Source organism: Glycine soja, chromosome 11, assembly GCF_004193775.1.
Source record: "Glycine soja cultivar W05 chromosome 11, ASM419377v2, whole genome shotgun sequence".
Classification (NCBI taxonomy): domain Eukaryota; kingdom Viridiplantae; phylum Streptophyta; class Magnoliopsida; order Fabales; family Fabaceae; genus Glycine; species Glycine soja.
Window position 1 is genome coordinate 43,188,330 of NC_041012.1, and position 24,564 is coordinate 43,212,893.

Genomic DNA, 24,564 nt, shown 5'->3' on the forward strand with positions numbered 1-24,564 from the left:
ATACTTAAGTACGTTAGAGGTATAGCTGAAATGATTGAAGAGTTTGAAGCATATGCACAATAAAGTTGTTGATTGTTTTAGACTTATATTGAATTATTATCTTATTACATACCACTCCAGCTTAAACACACTCGAACAGAGCAAGTTAAGTTTAAAAACTAGCGGCTAAACGAATTTAAGAAAACAGCAAGTGAAGTTTAAAAACAGGGGAAGCAAATAGATGGTAATGCAGAGACTGAATAATTTTTTTCTCTCTATTTAAATTTCGCTCCAAAAAATAAACAATTAAAGAAATATATACAGACCATGTAATTTTTATTTCAGATTCCGGTAAGACAGATGTAATAAAAAACAAAAAGAATACAATCTGGAAGTAACCAATTGAAGTACCTTGCTAAATCTTGATGAGTTTAAGAACTAATCTATACAAAAAGAATACATGGTATGGAGGCTGAGACATGAGCGAGGTTCAGATGAATCTTAAGAATATATTTTAGCTCGTGCAATCATGTTTTGCATGTAAGCTCACGTATTTCTTTTATTGCTGTACTCATGCTATAAAGAGCCATTTTTTTCACCTGTTTTCATGAAATAAAAAAGGAAACAAAGCTTGTCAATTCAGGTGTACATCTAATATAAAAATGTATAAATTGGTAAATGGAATTATTATTAGTATGAAGTCTACCTCCAGCTTTTCTACTTTTGCTTTATGGTCTTCAGGAAGCAGCCGGACCTCATCAATCAACTGGATACACTCGGAGACATTCTCAGGGGACACAAATTCCAATTCCACATGTACACAACACTGCAGATCAATAATCAAATAATTGTCATGCACCAAAAAATTTAAGAAAAAAAGTGCAACATAAATCATTGCTGAGATAATAATATCCTCTATCAGCAATGTGGAAAGACCATTAATAGTGCGACCATCTTTTTGTTTTCTTTTAATATGGGTACAATGTAAACATCGATAACTTGATATTTCTTAGACACAACTTCAAATTTGACATTGTCAGTAAATTTCAAAATGTAAACATCAAGTTCAACAAGAATTTATAATTTATATCCAGTTAAGAATAGTTTAAAGTTTTTGTTCTTTAAATTGACTTAAAAAGAGAAAAATGGGGTAAGAAATCTTTAATACAAATGTAACAGAGACCTTAGGATTCCTAATCTGGTATGGACATCCAGAAGGAATGATGACAGCTTCTCCAACATGTTGCTCAAAAGTCCATGGTTCAATTTCTGGCAACAGTGACAGGTGAGTTAGATTTAGTTATGCAGGATTATAATTACAATATATGATAAAACACGGGTGTACTTACTAAACTCCTCCTTAAGTCTCATCTTGTGAGTATTGTCAAGAAAGAAGCTCTGATCCAGAATTGGATGAACCATCTGCATACGTGAGAGAAAATTAATCATCATCAACTCTGACAAGATCATGTTGTTAAGAAATTGTCTTCTTCTAAACTTACCTTCTCATGACATTCACTAGTATAAGAAAATTCATCAGAGTGTCTTTTGAGGTATTCTAAGAGCTTGGGCACATCTTGTCTTCGAAAGACATCCCAATGAGCAGCAGAATTCTCAGTAAACTTCTTCCCTTTATCACTGTTTGAGTTTTCAAAGGGATTTCTAGGATTATGATCTGGAGACCGTTCAGTGCTTAGAACCCTCCTGTGGGAAGGTAAAGAGCTTTGTGCCTTTTCAGTTTCAGAATCGGAACCACATTCTTCATCATCAGAAATATTGGTGTCTAACTTCTGATTAGATATCGTTTTGGCTTCAGTAGAGATGGAAGATGTTCTATTGACTCTCCTGAGAAAGTCAGTTCCTTCTTTTACTATACTATGCATTCCATTTTGTTCCCTGTCTTCTGAATGCTCACTAGTAGTTTTAGATGACACCTTCTGACATAGAGTTTTGTGTTTTTTCAACAACTTACTTATTTTAGCAAGTTGATCTGTAGAGAGAGGAATGTCCATGCTATATGCCATAATATTAACCTGGAATTACAAATCAGACACAGTGAACGGCACATTTGGCTGTTTTGGTGGTAATAGCTACTTTTTGACATAGTTTAGTAATATATTCACTATAACTATGAAGACAATGGCTATTAAAACCAAAACCAATGGTAAAATTTGAACAATTTTAAGAATATAAGATGCAGCCTGAATTGTATTGAAAAAAATTTCATGCTTTACTCGGACGCCTGAAAACAAGCATATATGCAAGGAACAGGGTTTTTGAAGCATACAAAGACATAACTTTTCCTCAATAGGAAGCATTTCAAGAGGACGCTTTTTACTTCAGAAGATGAAATCATCTCTAAAGTTATCATGACAGGATACACGCACAAAAGATGAACATAGCAATTTTGTCTCAAGGAAATATTGAAACCCGAAGCACATAATATTTGAAGTAACCTTTCCATGGTAAGTTTTAATTAAATAAGCTAAAATTTCAGGAAATATTACTCTAGATATATTAAAAAACTGAAATATAACTAGGGAACACACCATATCATATGAGTCGTAACAGAGATTTGTCACGAAATCATCTCCTTCGTCAGCACAGCCATATGAAATATAAACATATGGTCCTATGTCATGTTTTGTACTCCCCTGTGGCAAATTTGCAGCTAAATTCAGAAGACCAGACAAGGGATTCATGTATTCTTGAATCGGAAGAGCATCAATTACTTCAGCAAAATGAGCTGGAAACTGTTCTTTGAATAGTTGGGAAGACAACCATCCTTTAAGTTTCAACATCTCATGCCAAGTATTTTTCTGAGGTTGACATTTAAGTGGCCCAATAAAGTACTGACTAACGTTAATCTCCACCTGTCAGAGTAAGAGTTCCAAAATTATTATTACACACTTTTATCAATGGTCTTCTGGTTTAACACTCAACATCAGATCCATCATTCTTTCATGTTTCACAGATCTGAGCATATGATGTGTATATGCACCAATGCATGCCAGTTAAAAAATAGGAAGAACTATGGACATTAAAATGTAGTTTATTACCAAGTACATTAATTGCAATAATAATTTCCTAAGATGGTGCTGACCCTTTTTTCCCAACCAACATACATAGTATCAATTTAAAATTATTTAACACATACAATATGTTGATAAACTGACCTCAAACCAGTCCAAACAAGCTTCAAGTAAGTCCTTATTATTCTCATATCTTGTCATGCTCCTCTCAAGATAAGTACAGAACATGACCACTGGATCCCAACTAAGGTTTGGTGTACATTGGAGCACATCTCGCACTACTACAGGATGGCCTTTTCCCCAGTGTTTCCGAAAGTGTTCAAAATGATTGCAACTGATGTCCAAAATTGTAGGATAAAATAAGTAATTATCATTGGAATCTTCTCTTTGAGCTGCTTCCGGTAACTGCTTGTATCTGCTAGTTTTATGATCTTTGTCAACACACAGTGAGCAGCTCGAACTTTTATCCGAAGTTTCAGGAAAGTCATAGCTGCAAACTATTTCTTCTGCCTTTACTTCCATTTCTTTGATCCAACTTAAGGGAAAGACATATTTCAAATCAAGGTGGTTATCACCACAATCACCAAGCTTTGTAGGTGGGCATGACACAATGCCAGCACCATTACAATTTGTCCACTCAAGTAATGTTGAGGTATCAGTTAAATTTCCATTAGAAATGACCTTATCATCCAAAAGGTGACTTTCACTAGAAATGCATGCATTTATTTTGTCAGGTAGGTTGGATATAGAAGAGTTGATTTCTTCAGAGGTGCTTCCTTGACTTAATGCCTGAGAACAACTTAAGCAAAGACTGTAGGAACAACTAAGGCAGCTTCTATGAAGATCCAAAATGGGTGTTTTGCAGTAATTGCTGGGACAGTGTTTAACAGATACTTACATTTGTTAGCGAGCAACACTAGAGAATCATTTGAATTTTCCTAATAACATCAACAGAAGAGAACTTACCAGTAATTTTTCTCGTTGCAGACAAAATCAACCGGCTTGATGAGAATATCAGAAGTTCTTTTGCCTGTCATGCACAAAATCATCTAAGATAACCAGGTTGTAATCAACAAAACTAATCTAGAAGCCATCATATCAGATGAACAATAGTTACCACCTTTAGTTTTTGCTGTTTCTTCTACATCTACATGGTGGTCTTCTTTTATTTGTTTTAGTACAGGAAGGAGCATACAGACCAAATAATGAAAATGCAATATCCCATCAACTCTGTTTTTACCAGCCAAATATTCCTGAAAAAATATGGCATAAAATCAAACTGTCAGCAAGTGCTGCTAAAGAAAAATTGTTGAAGAAGTAAAGCATCCATCTTTGATGTCAGACCTTACTTTCACTGTCTTCGTATTGACTTGACAAGCAATCTTTACAGGTGCAAGTTCCTCGACAAACTGGACATGCCATCTTAACCTCATTTTGAGTATCAAAATACCTAAAGTTTTTTCAACAAATAAATCGGGAAATGTCTTATATTTTGATCATAAGCATAAAAGGTTTAGGCAAAAGAAGTTATGTCACAATGTCCGTACTAAATATCCTAGTTCTAGTCACTATTGATCGTTGAGGTATTACTAATACCAAAAGTGGTACAAAAGAACAGGACAAGAGAGTGGTCTGGAATTGGATCTACACAAACATGAAAGCTTTTTCTTCTTCCCTTAATCTTTTATTCTTATTAAACTCTCTTCACATGGGAATCATTCCACACATCTCTATGAACCAATGTTATCAATGACAGTTATGGTGGAAGGCCAAAATTCTGCCACATAAACACGCCATTGTGGCCTATGGCGCCACCACAGTGGGCCTCCCTTCACAAATTGCCGATGGCAGAAGGATAAAAAAACACCACATTATAGTGTTATGGTGGCACTATAACGGTAATTTAATGACTTTGCTATGAACTACTTCGAAGGGGGTATCTAATCCTTTCATCTAAGAAGTTCTAGAACTGCATCACAAATAATCTACAGCTAGGTGATCTACTGATCAAACAACACTTGACAGCATTGTCCAAAATGTACCATAGTCTATAATGTCGACAGCAATTAAAAAAAGCACGACCCTGTAGGCAAGGATAACAATGAAGCCAGCAATTCACAATGAAAAAAGAAACTTATAAAATGGTAGTAAATGAACGAGATAAGTTCCAAGTTCCAACCGTTGTTTAATGCACTCCATGCAGAAAAACTCTCTCTGGCAGCTTGAACACATTACAAGACTCCAAGAATCACTTCTCTGACACCAATGACACTTCTTCCTCCTCCCCTTGTTCATGCTTCGTCCACACTGCACAACCTTAAAAAATAAAAATCAAACAAACAATTCCAACCACTTTAAAAAAAAAAAAGTAGTGGAAAACAAAAAGTCAAAAGTCAAAACCCACCTGCAACTTACTAACAGAGCCGCTGTCAGCATTCTTGGACCTGAAGTAACGAGAAGAAGCCACATTGGACGCAATAGCCATAACACCATTCGGAAGTTCCTTCTTCAACTCGTGATTGGAATACAAATGCAAATTCAAATTCAAATTCAATTGCGATTCCTTCTTCTTCTTCTTCTCAACCTCTCTCTGCAGAACCATCCTTATGAGCTCCAATTGGTTCCTCCTATTCACCAATGCCTCTCTCGATTTTCGGTCCCGCTTTGCCCCAATCTGAGCCTCAACGGCGTCGTTTTGCCTCTTTCTCTTCAGCTTCAGCGTCTTCTTGTGCTGCCGACGCCGAGCTTGCACATAGTGAATCTCGCACAGCTTTAGGTTTTCCTTCACTCGCCGCCGGCACCGCCATTGCCGCCCGTCCGTACGGCTGCACCGCAGATGCTCCGGCACCGCTTCTTCTCCCTCCGCCGGATTCGATTTTTTCCCCATAAAAAATGACAATTCTTTGATTTATTTCTTATTTTTATTTTGTGGCGGAATTGGGATTTTTTTGCTGGGGAAAGTAGAAGCGGAGCACGCAGAACAGAGGAATGGAATAAAAGAAAGAAAAGAAAGGAGGTTAAGGCTAAAAGAGTAGTGTATTTATTGGGGAAGAAAAGAAAAGAAATTACTAATTCTATTAAGCATGGCGTGGCATATTCCCGTAATTATTGGAAACTATAGCGTCCTATTTAGTCTCTTAATTCGAATGTAGGATCATGATTTCATCGATACTCTTTCAATAAAATCAAAATCGTTCTTATCTTTTGGTTACTCACCTGATACTGCATGCTCTTCTGTGAAAAAAGTATACTATGATATATGAATTTTGATTTGGCTTTATCTTTTTTATTTTTTCCGTTGTTTTTTTTTGTTGGACTTAGCATTTATATGGTTGAGAATTGTGTCACTGCAAAATTCAGGTTGCTTATTGAGGAATTTGTCTGAACAGATTTGCTATTCTTGGTGTTATTGGGCTGAAATCAATGCAGTGTTGTGATTTACTAATTAGCATTGGACTTTTGATTAAGCAATTGAGATTGAGATAAGAGTAGATAAAATAAAATACTTGATTGGCCAATGCAGGGACCATGTGGTTTAGTTGAATTAGATTAGTTATTTTTTTATGTCTATCATATAACAGTGTGTATGTTTTTGTTTCTCAAGTCTTAGATCAAAGTCAATGTTTTTGATATATGTTGATTCTGTGCAATCTCATGTATATGAAACTGATATCTGATTAAACAGTATGACATACACTTTTGTATTATATATATATTTATTGTACTTTCTGAAAATTACTTGTGTGAAAGAGATAAAATTGGAAAGCTTTTTCAAGAATCAAATTGTGGAATGTTTAGATTTTCTTGTTAATGTCTAGTTTTAGATAACAGGAATTTACCCAAAAGAATGATTAATAAGCCTGCTAACTATACAATTTTCTTTTCATGTAAGACACCATATGCAACTTCCATAGGAAGCAAATTAGTTTGAGTTAGATAAAAATCATTACATGTAACAGATTTTTCAAGTACTTCAAGTAACTTTATGCTCACGACTTATTATTATTAAGTAAACTAAAATAATTCCATATCAATTGATCCAAAAAACACTATAATTATAACTTCCTGTATTGATCCATATATGCTCAATGTTACTCCATAGACAGTTTAAAAGCAACACGGTAGTATTGCATGGTATATGAGATAGTTCCTTAATTATGCCGGAGGCTAGTTTATTTTTTTTGCGGCTCAGTTATGTAAATTAGAGTTCCAAATGTAATTAAGTGTTGTTTGATGAAGTTCAGTTTTCTCGTGTTGAAATTTTGTGCTTATAATTAAATGCAGATAGAGTACACAGTTATGCTGCTGCATACATTTGATAAAAAAGGATTGGCTCTCTTATCATGACACACGGACAGGGACACTACTAACTTAAATTGTTTTGTTTTGTTAAAACTTTGCAATCTGTTTAAGCATTTGAAAAGAGAATGATTCTAATATATGATCACAGTCTTCAAAGCTGAAATTCCTATATCTATTTGTTTATTTTGTCAATTAGCATATGTCAAATGAACTTTAAAAATATGAACCGATTACGAGTCTTTTACCTTTATAGAAGATCCTGAATAAACAAATCAAGTGTGCAAGTTCGGGATTGCTTATTTGAAAGTTTAATGAATTTATATATAGCATAAATTGATATATATGAGTTTTTCTTAAGGTTTTTTTTTTTTTTTTGGTAAGTAAAGTCTTAATTACCTTTATCACGAATGTCTTTGAAGTTGAGTTCAAATGGAATAGTTGCGCTTTTAATTTGGCGTTGAATCAGATAACCAATATATACTACTTGCTAATTTGGTTATGATTCTCAATTTGAGAAATTTTAACTAGAGAAGAAGTAGGCAAACATAATTCCGAACAAGTTGAAATTATGCATGCATACAAAATTCCAAGAGAGCGAGCAAGATAGTACAAAAAAGAAAAACTCGTTTGCATTTATTTTTCTTGAGGGGCTAAATTCAAGTATCCGAGGAAGAACTTCTGTGGCTACCAAGGACCCAAATATCTGTGTATTTCTTGTTCCAATGATGGATCATGACATATATATTCAACAAAATCATGAGTTGCAGCTAGCTTTGAACTTTTTATTTCTCGAGTCCCATCCATACATGCTGCAAGAAATATTGAGAAATTCCAAGAATGTATTATGCTGTTTTTATCAAAACAAATATTAATTCAATCAAACATTATTCCTAGTGATGGACTCTGTCAAACAAACGAGTCATTGCCATGATGCAACACTCTTGAATTTCCGCAATTACAATACTTGAAAAGTGTATAATTGCTCAATTTTTATGCCAAAAAAAAGGTAATAAAATGCAAGATTTCACATAACATCCGACCAAGTGAAAAAAGGTAAAAGGTATAGAGAAGCATAACCTGTCTTGATGTGGCCAAGAAGTTGATCTCTAGGTCTTTGTATTTGGAAGAGAAGTCCATCTCTTATTATGAATCTTAATATTTTAAAAGATTAATCTTTAACTTTGGATTATAAAATACTTTAAAAAAATAAAATAAAATGCATAAACACCTTTCACCAAGGAGCATGAATCCATGATCGGCATATCACATATTGCAAAAAAACATGATTGAGTGCAGCGTCAATAAAACCATTTAAGCATCTACCTGAGAAACACGAGGGGTAGTTGCTATTTACTATTTAGGACTTCATCAACGCTGCACTCAATGATGTTTCTCCAATATGGGGGTTTACACTCACAGTACTCTATGAGATCATCCATATTTCTCTCTTCTGCCTAATGCATCTCTTATATCATGTGATATCACGTGGACAACGAGCTTAGACAAAGCACTAGAAATTATATATATGCCAATTAACCTTTACTGATTTGTACTACCTTTTCAGTACTTGACTAGTTGTTTGCTTCTCAAATTTGTACTGGTCAGTTGTACTGGAATGGAATCTTGTACTGCTATTTCATCTACTTAGCTCTAGAGACTTTCTTTTTTGCTCAAGTTTAGGTCTAGAGAGTAGAATTATATATATTATCCATATAACTTATTTTTGCTGAAATTTGCATGTAATAAGCAATAATAATATATGTAGTATTATACAATATCTTTATTTGTTATACAATATCTTTATAATATATCACATATTTTACTCTTTTTTTTTTCTTTTTTCCTTTCCATTTCTTTGCACTCCAAAATGGAGTGTTCCAATAACAATATCATTCTATGATAATTACAGGTAACTCGCAACACTTTTTTTTTGTCATGACTAGACATGAATAGAAAAAAATATACTCCATAATTTAAAATTAATTATCTGTGACATATATATGCAGTTGCAAGTTCAAACGTGGAAGTTAAAGAGCGGTTTCGATCTGAACGTGGGCTGTGGGCTCAAATAGTAGCCTACGTTTGCCTGTGGATAATATGATCCAGTGACCGAAAATTAAGGGAAATTCGATTGCAGCACCAGCGGCACGTAAAGTGCACTACGCATATTTGTTTTGGCAATGCACTTTCTTTTTTGTGCCACAAAATTAAAAAATAAAAAGCACACGGAACATAATTTTATAATGAAATATTTTTATTGATTGTGTATCGTTGCATTTTAAGAGAAGCCAGAACCTCGTCTAGTGTAATAATATCATCTTAAAAGAGAGACTCTTAAATATAAGATAGTTGCTTTCAGTTTTACATACATTGTGCAAAATAGAAGCTTCAAAAGGATCAAGATATAAAGTATAAATTATCAATCATGCTTATTTGCTTCCAGCGCAAGTCACTTCCATTAACTCATTATAAAAGTGAATAGACAGGACAGATTCCTATAGTATTTAATTTAATATGCCATCTCATGAACCCCATTTTTGTTCCAGTAATTCACCTCTGTATAAATTGATGAGAAGCCCTTCCTTTTGGCTATGTGGTCGTGTGTGTAAAATTAGGACAGAATATTGGTCCAAATAATCATAATCAAGAAAAGTTTTGCATAAAATGCAACTGTTTGCAATTTGAACTTCAAATATTGTTAATTAGTTGGTCATTTACATAATTACATGTACAACAAATTATAATTCTGCTTCCTACACATCCAATATCTGTGCAAGGATAGATTTATAACACATATATACATCATCTTGCCTAAAAAGAATTCATATTGTCTATATACAAACAACAACAAAAAATAATATATACTATGATTTATCCTTTCCTTCTAAGAACAGTTTTGCCTTGAGCATCTTCAAGTAATTGAGCCAACAATTCATCAGGAGGATGTCTCCAAATTCTAGGCTGGTCCAAGTGATGGCCCATTTGAGCAAATTTATCAGCTGCCCTATTCCCTTCCCTGTATATATGACTCACAAAGAAGTTGTTAAACTCTGGCAGAATGGTATTTATATGATTTATATGTCTTTGTACTTCCGTGCATCTAACTTTTCTCCTTTTCACTATAATTTCAACCAGTGTTTTGGCATCTCCTTCAAGCCAAATATCATTCCAACCATTTTCAAGCACTAATTCGAGGCCTTTCCGAAGTGCAGTAAGTTCAGCGATGGTGCTATTGGCTTGTCCAATGGATTCAGCATAGCCAAGCAAAAATTCTGCATTGTGATTTCTAACAACCCCTCCAATGCTAGCTTTTCCACTTAAACATTTGCAAGACCCATCAAAATTTAATTTGGTCCATCCAATTCTTGGTTTCTTCCATGCCACTGGAATTGGTTCCTTGTGGAAATACCTAATCAACTGACGAATCGGACTTTGCACTAGTTTTTGGCATCTAAAAATATTTATTAGTTCTAACATTATATATCTCTAATACTCCTTAATTTTCCAGTAAACACTCAGAAGTTGAAACAAAACGACTGGGGTTTTTGGAATATTAGCCTACTAATCTGTAGATCGAAGATTATTTTTTTTTTTATATAAAAATCATTATACAAAAAATTCAAAAGATAATCTTAATTTCTCATAATAATCATTAGAAAATAATCGTGCAACTAAATTAAGCGACGGTAATTGGAAATTAACTAATTAAACATTGTAGGGAAAAGGTTCTATATATAGCACACCACCACCATTTGATGGAAATCTTTATTCCTTGTTTTTCTCTATGAACGAATTTCCATCAAAGCAAAAATGAATAAGGAAGGCTAAATTAATACATGCGTACCTATTTTGAGACTAAATTTTGAAAAATAGCGTAGATGTAAAAGATAGGTATGGTCTAGAAGAAACACAGAAACCTTCAAACTTCAAAGACAACAATGTTATGGAAGAATGGTTGATCAAGAGGCGTACGTCATACTTATAATGAAAATGGTGAAACTTGCTTCACGGAAGTTCACATTAATGAAGTTGGAGTGAGGAAAAAGGAAAGAAGATTCAAAATGTTACACACTCAAGAAGACATTTGATTCCGGAATAATGGGAAATGGCCAGAGAGGTTTCTTCAGGAACTCTCAACTTAAGCATATTCTTTAATGGTTTACTAAAGAACATTACGTGCATGAACTACCAAATAAAGGTTGCATGAAAAGAAAGAAGACTACACATTCTTTCCTCTAACGTTAACCATCGAATTGTATTATGATAATTAGTAACAAACTAAAAAAGCGTACTCATCCAAATACGGGAAACTGAAATACGGCTATATTTGTCTGCACCACCAACAACCAGACAACAACGTGCGTCTGTTAAATAACTTGAAAATAAAAAAACCAACGTAAAATAATATATCTATAATAATACATATCGATAAAAAAAAATATATCGGTTATAGTGCTCGTAAATAAAAAAATCCTTTTGGTGATAATTGTTAAGTGTTAACTGCACACACAACAATCTTCATCTAATAATTCAAAATATGCAAACAAAAACCGCCTTTTCCTGTTGGAAAAAAATTGGAAATTGGAAAGTGGCGCTGCAATATAATTAAGAATTTAATTAGAATAAAATTGACAACGCAAAGATATTTTTTGACCCTGTTATTTAATTATAACTTGTGATATGAACTTAATAATTACTTTAAGAAATTACATTTAAGATAATTTCTAATTAATTAAAATTTTATAATTAATTCACTAATTCTACGTTGATCTAAGTGAAATTCACTTCTCTTAAACAAAGTTCAACTTCAAGTCTTATAATGAGGAAAAACATGTTTGAAAAAATAATCCTTCTAAAAATAAGTTTTGCTGCAGTCTGCAGAGATTAATTATTGATTGGGCCCGTGGATATATATACTTGACACCAATAATATAAATTAAAAACTATAATTGATTCACTTGCGAATATTTTATTACATATATATAGTTTACTATATAAAATTTAAAGATAAGAATTTGACTTGGTTGGCGTTGACTTGGTCAAATAGATAACAGGGAAGACAATATCACAGTTAATCATTGTTCAAATTACAAAAGATGCGGTTAGTTAATGTCTTAATGAGATTATTTTTCACAAAATAGAACTGTAAAAACTTAAAATAAAGTGATTTTTTGTTCACTGTGTCGAATATTATTTAGTCACCGAGAGCATTTTTCTTTTGTTCTGGTCTTGCCTTTGGCAAAAGGCAATAAGAATGCATTGGGCTTATCTGTAGCGAAGTAAATTGGGCTCATGTTTTGAACAAGCCTTTAGTTTGGATGATCCGTTTGACCACATAATTAGTTGACGTCGACCAATGGATTAGCGGTGTCGTGTGGTCTAATATTTCGTGTTGGACGCTAATTAGACCTTCGTGCCATTCGCGCAAAACAAATCTTATTTTCCTCACACCATTATTGGTAATGGTACGTACCTTTCCATCGTATGGCTTTTATTTTTACGATGCCTTAGTGTATGATGAATGTTTGTTTATGGTGGATGTTTTTTTTTTCCCTCTAATTAAAAAAGTTATATTTCAGTAAAAAAAAATTAAAAACCAGGAAATATACTATTTTTTAAAGATTTTTTTTAATGAAAATGTATAATTTTTTTAAATTGGAGAGAGAGAGAGAAATGATTATTTCAATCCGTGCTTATGAACTATATATATTTTTAGCAATAAGTTTTCGATTATTTCAGTTCTATAGTATCTCACTTCGGCCAGATATTTAACACTGGAAACTATCTTGTAACAATCTTGTCTCATAATTTTTAGAGATAAATACCTATATCAAATTCTAAATCAATCTAATGAATAATTTCTCCTTTCATATATATATATATATATATATATATATATATATATATATATATATATATATATATATATATAGTATTAAAACATTAGAGAATTAAAAAAAAATATTAGTGAAAAAATTTCATCCTCTGATTAGAGCGATATGACAAACGATAAGTGATAACAATGAAATTTGAATTAATTTGATAATCAATTTTAACTAAGAATGATTATAATTTTTTTATTTTATTGTTATTTTTAATGAAATAAAAAAAAAATTAATATCTTTATAGATTTTTATTAGCAGAACTTAAAAGAAGAAGATTTCAAGTGCTTTGGAGGAAAAATTGATGCAAAAAATGGAATAATAAGCCTTGAAGAAAAATTGAAAGGATTGGACAGTTCGCTTAGCGCGTATCCTCGCTAAATAGGGGAAAACTCAGGCTTAGTGAGAAGAAGACCTCGTGAAGAAGACCCACGAGGAGATCCAAAGACACACTCAGCGCAAGGTCACGTGAAAATTAAGTTACCTTATGCCTATAAAAAGAGTATGAAGCAAAGGACAACCTACACACTGAGATACCAATCCCTACACCACCCCGGAGACTCAAAGCTCTATAATAAATACATTCTAAGCTTAAGTATATCTAATAAGGGAAACCTTCTTTCTATGTCTAATATCCCTTTTTCCTCCTTTATCCATCCATCTTCTTTTATCCACATCAGTCCCTAAACATGAGAGGTTAAACCCCCTTAGTTAGGGTCTAGTAGGCCTAAAAAGTCAAAAGATGTATTATATGCTTTATATCTATCAATGCAAACAAGTGTTTTCTTTTTTATTATTCTTTCTTATTTTAATTTCATGTGTCATTCGTCCTTGCATCATCTTTAGGGGTTAGGCGCTCGAAAGAGAATAATCCTTAATAGAAATACAAAGAATATGCATCAGTTTTAGGGATTAATCGTTCGAAAAAGGATAATTTCTAATAGAACTCAAAGGAAAGAGTATCTTAATAAAATCATTATTAGACATAGAGTGCATTATGCTCATGCATCAAAAACAAACATCTAGAATTAGAACTGTTGAAATACAAGTGTCAGGTGAAGTCTCACATTGGGTAGAAGTGAAAAACTTGAGTACCATATAACTGAGGATAAGACCCATAAACCTGAATCTTGAGATTTTAGGTTAAAGTGTGATATCAAATTCTCTTATGTAGTTGCTCATGGCTTATTGGTGTAAATCTCTCCGTCCCCGAAGAAGAGTCCCACTCAAGAATATATTAGTGAACATCATATAAGTGAGAATAGTCTTTGAGACATCAAGGACATATCTTGTACACACTTTTATGTCTTATGAATCTAGCATGCTTCATCATGATTAAACCGCTTTGGGTTATTTTATACGTATACTTATTTAATCAAGATTTAGTTGTCGTTCCTTTTGTATTTATCTTTATCTTAAATTCATGAAATTTTTATGAGATTTGACACTTAGACAGTACTAAATTAGATCTATCATGTATGTCTAACACAAGTCACATGTAATACATGTTGGCGAAGACAATTGAATGTCCCTCAAGACCCCAATAGCCAAAACGTTACAGATAATCCCCAACTCAGACCACGGTCAATTCAAGCGAGAGTATCTGACACGTTCTCTCGTCTAGATCATCATCATGTGAACGACTCTGCATTAATGTCTCGAACACAAAAGCCGAATAAGTGTTACATGATGAGCTATGGAAACTGTTTAATATTCTGCAACATTATTAATTTCACTATCACAGTGAGTGGGATAAAAAAAGTATTATCATAATCGTAATGAGTCTAACAATAATAGTAAAGAATATCAAATCGAGTCAAAGTTATTATTATTATTGAGGATGTCATAGTAAAAGAGGATTCCTTCTTGTTCTTGTGGGGATTCAGATAGGGAATAACGAGTCAAAGGGAATAAGGAAAAGATTTCATAGCCATCATTGAAGAGAATAAGAATTTTCTTGCTTTTTCCCTTTATTTTTCCGGGCAAAAGGGGTGTGACTCATATCAAAAGCCGAAACTAAAAATGGCTATGCATTACGACATAATTAATTAGAAGAATGCCATGAAACATTGTTTAGCTGTTAATAAGCACAATTTGTTCCTCAAATAAACACAAAACAATAGGTACTCATGTTTAGTTGTTTACACTAGAAAGGGTGTGACAACAAGTCCCAATAGGACAAGTTGGTTTTCCAGCTGCTACTAGCTTGTACTTAGCGATGGATTTAACAGCATGGTGCAATGTTTAGCAGCGCTTTTCTCGGTCAAGAGGGTGAATGCATACCACAACTGTCTCTACCATGCTCATAATTACCAGATCAAGCAGAGGACCACTTACCCTTATGGTGATATTATTAGAATTTTTTTTCAAGTAACCCTTATGGTGATATTATTAGACATTATACAATAGCATGCATTCCATTTTAAAAGTAAGGATAATTAGAGGTTTTAAATTAATTGAAACTCACTAAACAGAAATGTAGATAACTTCTATAGTGAAATATTAAAACACAAAAGATGGCATCAACAACCACAGAAAACAAAAGGGAATTACAAGAATATGCAATTTTGCCTAGAATATGTAAGCACCAATGGTAGAATTTAAAATTTTATGAACGTCATGATATCAGTGGGACATGGTGATTCAACCATTTGTGTGTGGGGTGGGTGAAAGTAACGGTGACACTCCTATTGTTAACCAAAACATTGTCACTTCCATCTCAGATCAAACGCGCATGCTACATTATTATATTCTCTTTCCTAAATTTTCATACCTGTAGAACTTTTCTTATCTTTGCGAGGTGGTAGAAAATGCAACTCTATAGGCACTTCTCTGTGATTTTCCTGATTTCTATGTCTATAGATGAGAAAGAGTGAGGAGCAAAGAGTCCATATTCCATAAAATGTATTTGTAAATGCTACTACTGCCAATAAAGAAGGCCAACACAATCACTTTATCAACAAAGAATGCGAAGCTTCTCTTTCTTTCTCCATCAACAAAGTTACCATCTTGAGACTTTTTGTCTCTGTCTTTCTCATGCATTGAATTCCTCAACAACAATGCACAGAATGTAGAACATAGACTAGGTTATCAAGAAAGGGAAGATGGAGTTTGATCTTGAAGACCCACTAGTCAGCTTGGAAGAAGAGCAAACCTTTACTATATCAGAACTCTTTGCCTCCGAATCTGAACACGTGCCCTCACCAAACTGCTTAAGTTCAACACATTTTCACGTTTTCTGTGGTGAAGCCATATCTCTCATTCTTCAGGTGAAAGTTATGTCTATGTAAAAGGTTCAGCTCCCCCTCCTTCATGCCACATTTGCTACATTATGTTATATTGTTATGTTTCTTCAGGTTCAGGTTTCTTGCAAATTGGACCAATTTGTAGCTTATCTTGCTATAAATTACTTGCACCGTTTCATGTCATGCCAAGAAATTCCGGTAAGAAGATATCTAACGATTCCCCTTTAAGCTTATGTTTACTCATAGTAAAGTAAGGAAACCTTGGAACAATTGTACCTTAATAGCATTCCATAATTTCCAATTTTTTACCCTTATGCCATTATTCCTCTGAGATTGCAGCAGGGAAAGCCGTGGTTTCTCAGGCTTCTTGTCATATCATGTCTTTCTCTTGCTTCAAAGATGAAGAACACAACTTTATCAATTTTGGATATGCAAGTAAGTCTTCAAATTCACGAAATTGCAATCATTTTAATAGAAAGACAACCTCTAACCTTGCCAAAGTAACTTGAACATGTGATATTTACAATCAATGAAACAGAAAGAAGGTTGTTACTTTAAGGCTCAGAGTATTCAGAGAATGGAGCTTCTTATTCTCGGGGCTCTGAAATGGCGCATGAGGTCAATTACGCCTTTTTCTTTCCTTCATTTCTTTATCTCTTTAGCTGAAATTAAAGACCAATCACTAAAGCAAACACTTAAAAATAGAGCTTCAGAGATAATCTTCAATGCTCAAAATGGTAAGTGCTTGTTTCTATTCATACATGTAACTTGATTTTATCTTCAATTTCAACCAGCACAAACTCTGAATTGCATCGCTATTATGGCTGCAGGCATTAAGTTTTTAGAGTATAAACCTTCAACTATTGCTGCAACTAGCCTTATCTTTGCATCTCATGAACTATTCCCACAGCAATATTCTACTCTGAGAGCTTCAATTACAGCCTGTGAGTACCTAGATGAGGTAAGTTTACACTTTACATTTAATCACTACCCTTTAAAGCAGACGTTTTGATTATTTGTTGCTATATATAGCGTCTAGATATTGATGGTGGTTGTTTTAGGAGACATTGTCCAAGTGCTTCGATTTGATGCAAGACATGATGAGAATGGAAGCAAAGGAGTTAATGGCAGATACAAGCTTTTTAAGCACAGAAACTCTAGTGAGTGTGTTGGAGAGAAACACTAAACGACAAAGAATTTGATGGCCTATGTTGCTGGAGAAAATTCCAATTTTCTCAAACTCAAGAAGAAGAAAGCTGAGGGAAAAGGAAAACAATCATGTTTCAGTCCAAAACAAGAGAGGACGCAAATGAGAGTTGAGATTCGCTCGAGTGTTGTTCACCAAAAAGAAATTACTGTAATCTATTGCATAGAATGAAATTCAGAAATTACTAAATCAAATGGAAGTTGTAAGGTGACATGTACCAAATCAATAAAATAAAACGGCTGATAGGTGAAACCCAATTCTGGTTGGAGAACAGTAACAAGTACTTTATATACTGCGTATAATTTAAATCTGATTGAACGTTTATTAAGGTTGGGACAGAATTATTTCACAGGCAGACATATGGATATCTTATTAATGACCACGAAAGGAAATGGTCAAAATTTTAATCCTAAGGCAAGTAAATCATATTCAATCTTGGCTTGAAAAGATCCACCGTAGGTCTATCCTTGAAAGACACAACAACTTCACCATCAGATTCAAGTGGCTCGTTACCAGAGCCATTGCCATTCACAGAACCTCAGTCATCATTCTTTAGCTTTGCCTTTTATTTATAACCATATTGGTACGAATTTGTTCCGGCTAAAAGGAGTCACAAATCTTCATGGGAAACTTTAAACGAACACAAGTTGGATATTCTCATTGCAACATAATTTATTCCATAACAAGGATCAATTAAAATTCAGGATAACTTTTAAGAAACAAAAATAATTATCACTTGTGTCAATGTGATTGATTCTTTAGCTTTCCATTTAATACACTTTTATGTTTCAAGAAAAATTAAAATGCATGTAATTAAAATTGAAAATAAAAATGATGGTTATAATGTGAATAAAAAAAAGGAGGCTTATATGATCTGATATTAAGATATATTAAATTATACATCTTACCTGAATAACAACAAATATGGAAAAATACACATGTGTATTATTGACCTAAAATATACTTAGTAAGTTAAAAATAACAGACGTTAATAAATGAATGGCTGTTAAAAGAAATCCAAATTTAACGTTCTTATCCAAAAAATAAAAAAAATGTAAGCAATACTGAAACGAAAGAAATAACAAATACACATAAATATTATTTATTGTATGAGTTTAATGATGATGTATTTACAGTGTAAAATAATTTTATACCGTCATCGTATCATAAATTATCGTTTATATGACTTTTAAAATAATTATCATAAAAATCAATAATTTCATTATAAATTTTATCATACATGATAAATTATAATTAGATCACATTGTAAATTTTTTTACAATATCAATGTATAACCCCTTTTCTCTTATAGTATAAGCAGCCAAGAATATGAAATTACCGATATATTATGCTTGCTTTTTATTTTTATTTTTGTTGACTATATCGTATTAAGCTTTGATTAAACATAGTTAAGAATATAATTTGAATCCTGATCCGCTTAGCTTTTATTAAGAGATAAATATTAATCAACATTCTTATTCTCTTTCGTGAGCCTTCGCGAGATGCTCATAAGGTAACGGTCCTCATTAAGCCTCGAAATACCTCAAGAAAAATCGACCTAACTTTGATGCGAGAACACACATAATGGTTCATTATAATACACAATTACGATGGCATTCTTCCAACAATATATAATCAAACTATACTGCAGGGGTTTGGTAAAAATAAGACCCCACTAGTTGAGAATGACATACCCTGCATGCACATTTGCAAGCTAACATCTCCCCCCGGAATGGTTTTAAAATCAACATAATTAAGCATTCCTAATTTCCTAGAGGGAATCATCATACAACAATTTTTGTCCTTAGTATGAACCTGTGTTGCAGCTGCCATTACATTGATCTCTTGGCCGAGAAATTCGATGAGAACTTGGAATGAAATATGCACTGCAGACACTAGGGATAGAATTCAGATCATGAAGAACCATTGTTTCAAAGCTTCCCCACTACCTTGACTCAAGATCCATTGCTAACATCTGTGCTCTTTTCCATGCAATTTTCATCATTAGGCATGATGGACACAACAGAAGGAGGACGTAACTCACAGAGAGCTTTACTTTCATCTCTAAATCCACCTATACATATTGTGTCACCCCGACCATGCCATGTTCCGTTTTGAACATTGTTCATCTCAAGTGTTCTTGACTCCTGCAATATATATCACAGAGATACAAATATCCAACACAATAAATAACTCCCAATTATAAATGTCTCCATTTTGGTTATGGATGAAAGATATTCAATTATCAACAGCTTTATTTCAGTTACAGTTAACTCAATCAACATAACCAAAGTTACAATTTACAAAAGAGAGAGAATTTTGAAATGACCTGACATAACGTACAACAAGGACAGACAAAATGGTACACGAAATCATCCAACGAACTATCACTACCCTGGAAAAATCAACAATCAATAGCGTGTAAGATATACGAACACAGCCAAAATTTGTCAAAGTTAGTCAACATATATTAAACAGACAAATAAAAGCACATGACATGACTAATAAAAATAAAGTCAACATGCATTACAGTCCACAGATTAGAAAGTCAGTTGATCAAAGAATCAAATTTAAACATTCATGTTCCAACATGTGGGCATGCAGGCAAAATACAAAATAAAATTTGCCACAGTAGTCCAAATGAAATATATGATAAAAGGATAAAGAAGACAACATAACAGTTTTGTCATTTGATCTCACATTAGAAAGGTCACCACAGAATCAAACTAAAGTAAATACGCTGCAAGCCAGCAAGATAAATAAATGATTCATCCAGTTCAAAATGTTTTCAAATCATATCTAGCCTTTTAAACATCATAAACTGTCATGTAAGCAACTTATATGCAATGTGATAAAAATCTATATAATTTCAGTAGATGTGCAGGAACCTGCTGAACCTGGTATTCTCACAAGTGAGTACAATAACAATGTTATACCACTAGTTTGTTATCCTTAAACAGAAAAATTAAAACTATACATTCCATTCTCCAGTCCATCTATGTGAATAGCCATATTTACACCAGAGTCAGTATTAATGCTCCACTAGTAATAATTTTGTTACAAATATTTTGGGAATATGTATGTTGCATAATGAAACAATATCCTCAATAGTTTTTATAAACAAAGAAAACAAGAAATAAAAAAGCTCCTATAAGTGAGATTGTCTCTAAAGCAAACAAGGATAATCCACCCTTGAATTTAAGAGGGTCAAGATCAAGATCAGCTTAAATTCTTTAAACTAAATAAGGGTGGATACATCCTTACTGTAAAGGAGTCTTGTCCAAACAAGACAAAATGTAAATAACCAATCTGAATAATTAAATGGTAACAGACAATTGCAGTACTGGAAGAAAAAAGTCACCTTGATGTTGAATTTCTTTCGCATACGAGTTCGGTAGAATCCTAAATATGCTCCAACAGCAATGATGAATGCAACAGCTAGGTATAGGAAGTAGTGAGTCCTCGTGATAGTATAGGCAATGGAAGTAACAAAGGCACCAATAGCAAGAAGAAAATAAACTATAGCCTGCAATAAAACATGGAAATTTCAACTTTAGAGAGCTATATTCTAAAAGAAAAATTGATACAGAAATTGCCAATTCTAAAAGTGTTTTCCCTTTTGTTGGAGTTATGATTTGAACAATTTAAACAACAAATGCTCGTTGAGTTTCCAAGAACTTCAAATATACCTGAATGTAGCAAGAACCAAAACCAGCTAGCTTCATGTTCTTCCCAAATCGGTAACAAGGACAACTGCAACACCAAATGAGCTACTATTTACAAACATGATATATTACAACAAATCCTTGTAAATAACTACAAACCCTCAGCACATTATCCATGTATGTGTCATCTTGCATTTTAGTCTTTCATTGGCCAGAAAGGCATTCACATAAATACATGTGTAAATGAGCAAGCAAAGTGGCCAAAGATATAGTTGAGCAAACAAACTAAACTAATTTAACTTAATCTGTCAAAACTCGATCAAATATATCAGTAACTCAAAAAAATAATCAATGCCCCCCCCCCCCCCCCCCCGAATGCCCCAACATTGAGAAAATAACAATATATCAGTCCCATAATTGACATTCCTAATGACCAAAAAAGTCTCACAGAACTAAAATTATAACATCATAATGGTTTCTCTAGCCAGAGATGAAGCATGAATAATTACAATAACCTACTTCATTTGTTTCAAAATTAGCCTTTAGCTTTAGACGACAACAACTAACGCTATCTATCATCGTCCAAAACAAATTTAATTTTCAAAATACACAACTTCACATCTTACAGAATCTCAAAACACTACTTCACTTTTCGAATAAAAAATAGCACATAAACATCATTAAACCTTACCATGCAGATTCAAAAGCGATGCGGCGATCATCAAAGCAATCGAGAAGTTCACCCTCCCACATCCTCAAAACCCCACCTTGTTGCTCCTCATCACCATCCCCACCCCCAAGCTTCCCCCAACTCCCATGCGAACTTTGCAACGCCACAGAGGAACAAAGCATGTCAAAATCCAAAACCGCCATACCCTCCAAAAGCCTCTCCTTCTCTCCTTCCGCATCCTCTTCCACCCTCTCTTGCTTCTCCAAATCTCCCATTGCCCCAAAACAAAGCTTGCCCCTATTCTCTTCTCTTTCCCCCCCAAAGATCCCTGCTTTTTAATGAAACCACCCTTTTCCAAGACACCCTTTGCGATTTCGCTTTATTGGGTTTCAGCAAAAAGAAGAAAGAATATCTTTTTTTCCCCTCCAAACAAAAAACAGGGACAATGAGAATTGAGGATTCTTCTGTTGTGTTGCGGTGGCTTTGTGCGTAGGTTATGTAATGAAAGCAAAGCAAGTGGGACGATGATGTTTGGTTTCGGCGATAATATAATAATACCAACAGTGTGATCCCTCGGTTGGCGGGTAATAATGGCGTGTGGGACCCATAACCCTAAAAGTGTCTCAATTTGGATGGTACTGCATTTACCACATCCTCACGGGAGTATAGCTAAGGAGATTTTATTTTCCCATGCTAATTAGGATTACTTAACGGTCTACTAATTTTGATTGGGTTCTTCTCAATTCGGGTAATTTTGCTAATAATAAACGTGATCAAATTCTCGATCGTGATAGGATAAATAAATCTCCAAATATAACATCTTCAACTCGCTTTCGCTAAAGAGATGAGAAGAGTCAAAAGTTGAAATTGGAGAAAAAGGACAAGGTCTTTTGCAAGTTGGATTATAATAAAAATAACACAACTCAATGGATTAAGATTAAATGGGCTGGATGTGAAGCCAATTTTACTGTCAAAGTAACAAGTTGCGTTTTCTAAAATATGGTTTTTATAGGTTTTGACCGATAATTGGAATATAGTAATCACAATAGAGATCATTAGAATAAAAAAATAAGAGATCTTTATTTTAAAAGTTGAAATGTTGTTAGATTAAAATAAAATTAAAAGTTAATCGGGATTATATTAATATAATATAATATTAGTTATAAATTTTTTTATATTGTGTTTAATTTCTACAAATAAAAAAATATTAATGTAAGTTATGTGACTATAATAATTGTACTAGTGTATTACAGAATTTGAAATGTTAAAAAGGCTGTTTGTTTTGACCAAATTTAAATAACGTTACCTAGATTTGAAATGATTAATATCCCCAATTAACTGTTTATACAAACCCTTAAAAAACTGTTTGTACAAATTGTAATTACGAATTATGAATCAAAAAAGTTGTAATTATTTGAATTGCTGTGATCCGTGATTTGTGACTCTTAACAAAGGATATTTTTGCCTGTTTACAAATAACTGAAGCTTCCACAATATTTTTCCAATTTTTAAAATAAAAATAGAAACAAATGAAACAACCAATGAGCAAGTTTATTAGTTTGAGTTAAAATTTAAAAGGTTGGAAACTTACCTTCCATATCAATGTCATCTTTATATAAAGATAGAGGTAGGGACAAAATATAAAAAATGGGCAAATATAACTAGTAACTAGGATAAGATAAGAATTAAATTAGTTATTTATTCCTTTAATTTATTTTTTAGATTTAATTTGACTTTTAAATTTAAATTATAAGAAATCATATTTTATCACAATTTAAAATTGTTACTAAAAATGATTTTAAATTATCATAAAATATATATTTTTTTAAAATAATTAATATTAAAAATTAGATGACTAAATTATTTTTTTTAAATTAGAAGATTAAATTAAACCTAAATAATAAATTAAAAAAAAACTAATTTAACCTAAGTGATGAATTATAGATATGGATAAAAAACAACGTGTCATGTGCCATTGCCCCCTGAACACAAGCCAGCTTCAGCTATATTTTGTGCCTTAGAAATTGAATGTTTTCCACAAACAACAAAATAGTACGCGTGTAAAAACATTAAAATGATTTATCCATCTAAAAAAAATGGGCAAAAGAATATGCATATAAAAAATTGGAATAAACTTTTTATCGCTCAAATATTTAAAAATATTAATCTTAATCCATGTAAAAATTTATGATTTTAATTCTTATACATACAAACATTTTAATCTTTAACCAGAGACTAAAATCACGATCAATAAAATGTAAAGATTAAAAATTATATTTTTTTATAAGAATTAAAATCAACATTTCAACCCTAAAATAATTAATTGTTAGATCTACTTTCCCTGTTAGATGCTCGTGCTGAGACAAATTTGTCTGGACTATTGCGAGTCCCGGTCACACCAAATTGGCAATTATATGCAGTAATCAAAATCAGTATTACTATTCAAATTTCAAAAATGAAAAGATCCCAACAAAGTTGGCAACCAACTATCAATCAAAATTTTATAGCTCTCTATCAATAATTTCAAATTAACAAACTCCATAAACATGGTAGATGATTTCTCACCCACCAATCTACGAACT

General features: G+C 33.0%; 3 protein-coding genes and 1 long non-coding RNA gene across 5 annotated transcripts; 1 reads left to right on the forward strand and 3 right to left on the reverse strand.

Moving 5' to 3' along the window:
- Nucleotides 1–294: 294 nt before the first annotated feature.
- Nucleotides 295–6,217, reverse strand: LOC114377657 (lysine-specific demethylase JMJ25-like). 2 transcript variants are annotated; one of them, XM_028336279.1, is made up of 12 exons: nucleotides 5,416–6,217; nucleotides 5,191–5,318; nucleotides 4,356–4,461; nucleotides 4,132–4,264; nucleotides 3,978–4,041; nucleotides 3,156–3,882; nucleotides 2,529–2,852; nucleotides 1,482–2,012; nucleotides 1,329–1,401; nucleotides 1,163–1,248; nucleotides 686–805; nucleotides 295–578 (listed from the first exon to the last, which is right to left on the reverse strand). In XM_028336279.1, exons 1-12 carry the CDS (start codon nucleotides 5,896–5,898, stop codon nucleotides 507–509), a joined length of 2,847 nt encoding a protein of 948 aa, XP_028192080.1. In that variant the 5' UTR covers nucleotides 5,899–6,217; the 3' UTR covers nucleotides 295–506. The 2 variants fall into 2 exon arrangements, with proteins under 2 accessions (XP_028192080.1, XP_028192079.1); XM_028336278.1 differs by having other exon boundaries at nucleotides 5,191–5,327.
- A 1,572-nt stretch (nucleotides 6,218–7,789) lies between these two features.
- On the reverse strand, nucleotides 7,790–8,813 carry LOC114377658. The gene is made up of 2 exons (XR_003659127.1): nucleotides 8,542–8,813; nucleotides 7,790–8,122 (listed from the first exon to the last, which is right to left on the reverse strand). It is a non-coding gene; the product is annotated as an uncharacterized LOC114377658 (long non-coding RNA).
- A 7,054-nt stretch (nucleotides 8,814–15,867) lies between these two features.
- Nucleotides 15,868–17,895, forward strand: LOC114375893 (putative cyclin-D6-1). The gene is made up of 6 exons (XM_028333755.1): nucleotides 15,868–16,464; nucleotides 16,552–16,638; nucleotides 16,780–16,875; nucleotides 16,979–17,177; nucleotides 17,271–17,401; nucleotides 17,502–17,895. The coding sequence occupies exons 1-6, from the start codon at nucleotides 16,300–16,302 to the stop codon at nucleotides 17,640–17,642; spliced, it is 819 nt and encodes a 272-aa protein (XP_028189556.1). The 5' UTR covers nucleotides 15,868–16,299; the 3' UTR covers nucleotides 17,643–17,895.
- A 1,291-nt stretch (nucleotides 17,896–19,186) lies between these two features.
- Nucleotides 19,187–22,514, reverse strand: LOC114373525 (cell number regulator 1-like). The gene is made up of 5 exons (XM_028331004.1): nucleotides 22,004–22,514; nucleotides 21,337–21,400; nucleotides 21,009–21,173; nucleotides 19,977–20,042; nucleotides 19,187–19,794 (listed from the first exon to the last, which is right to left on the reverse strand). Exons 1-5 carry the CDS (start codon nucleotides 22,255–22,257, stop codon nucleotides 19,603–19,605), a joined length of 741 nt encoding a protein of 246 aa, XP_028186805.1. The 5' UTR covers nucleotides 22,258–22,514; the 3' UTR covers nucleotides 19,187–19,602.
- Between the last annotated feature and the right edge of the window lie 2,050 nt (nucleotides 22,515–24,564).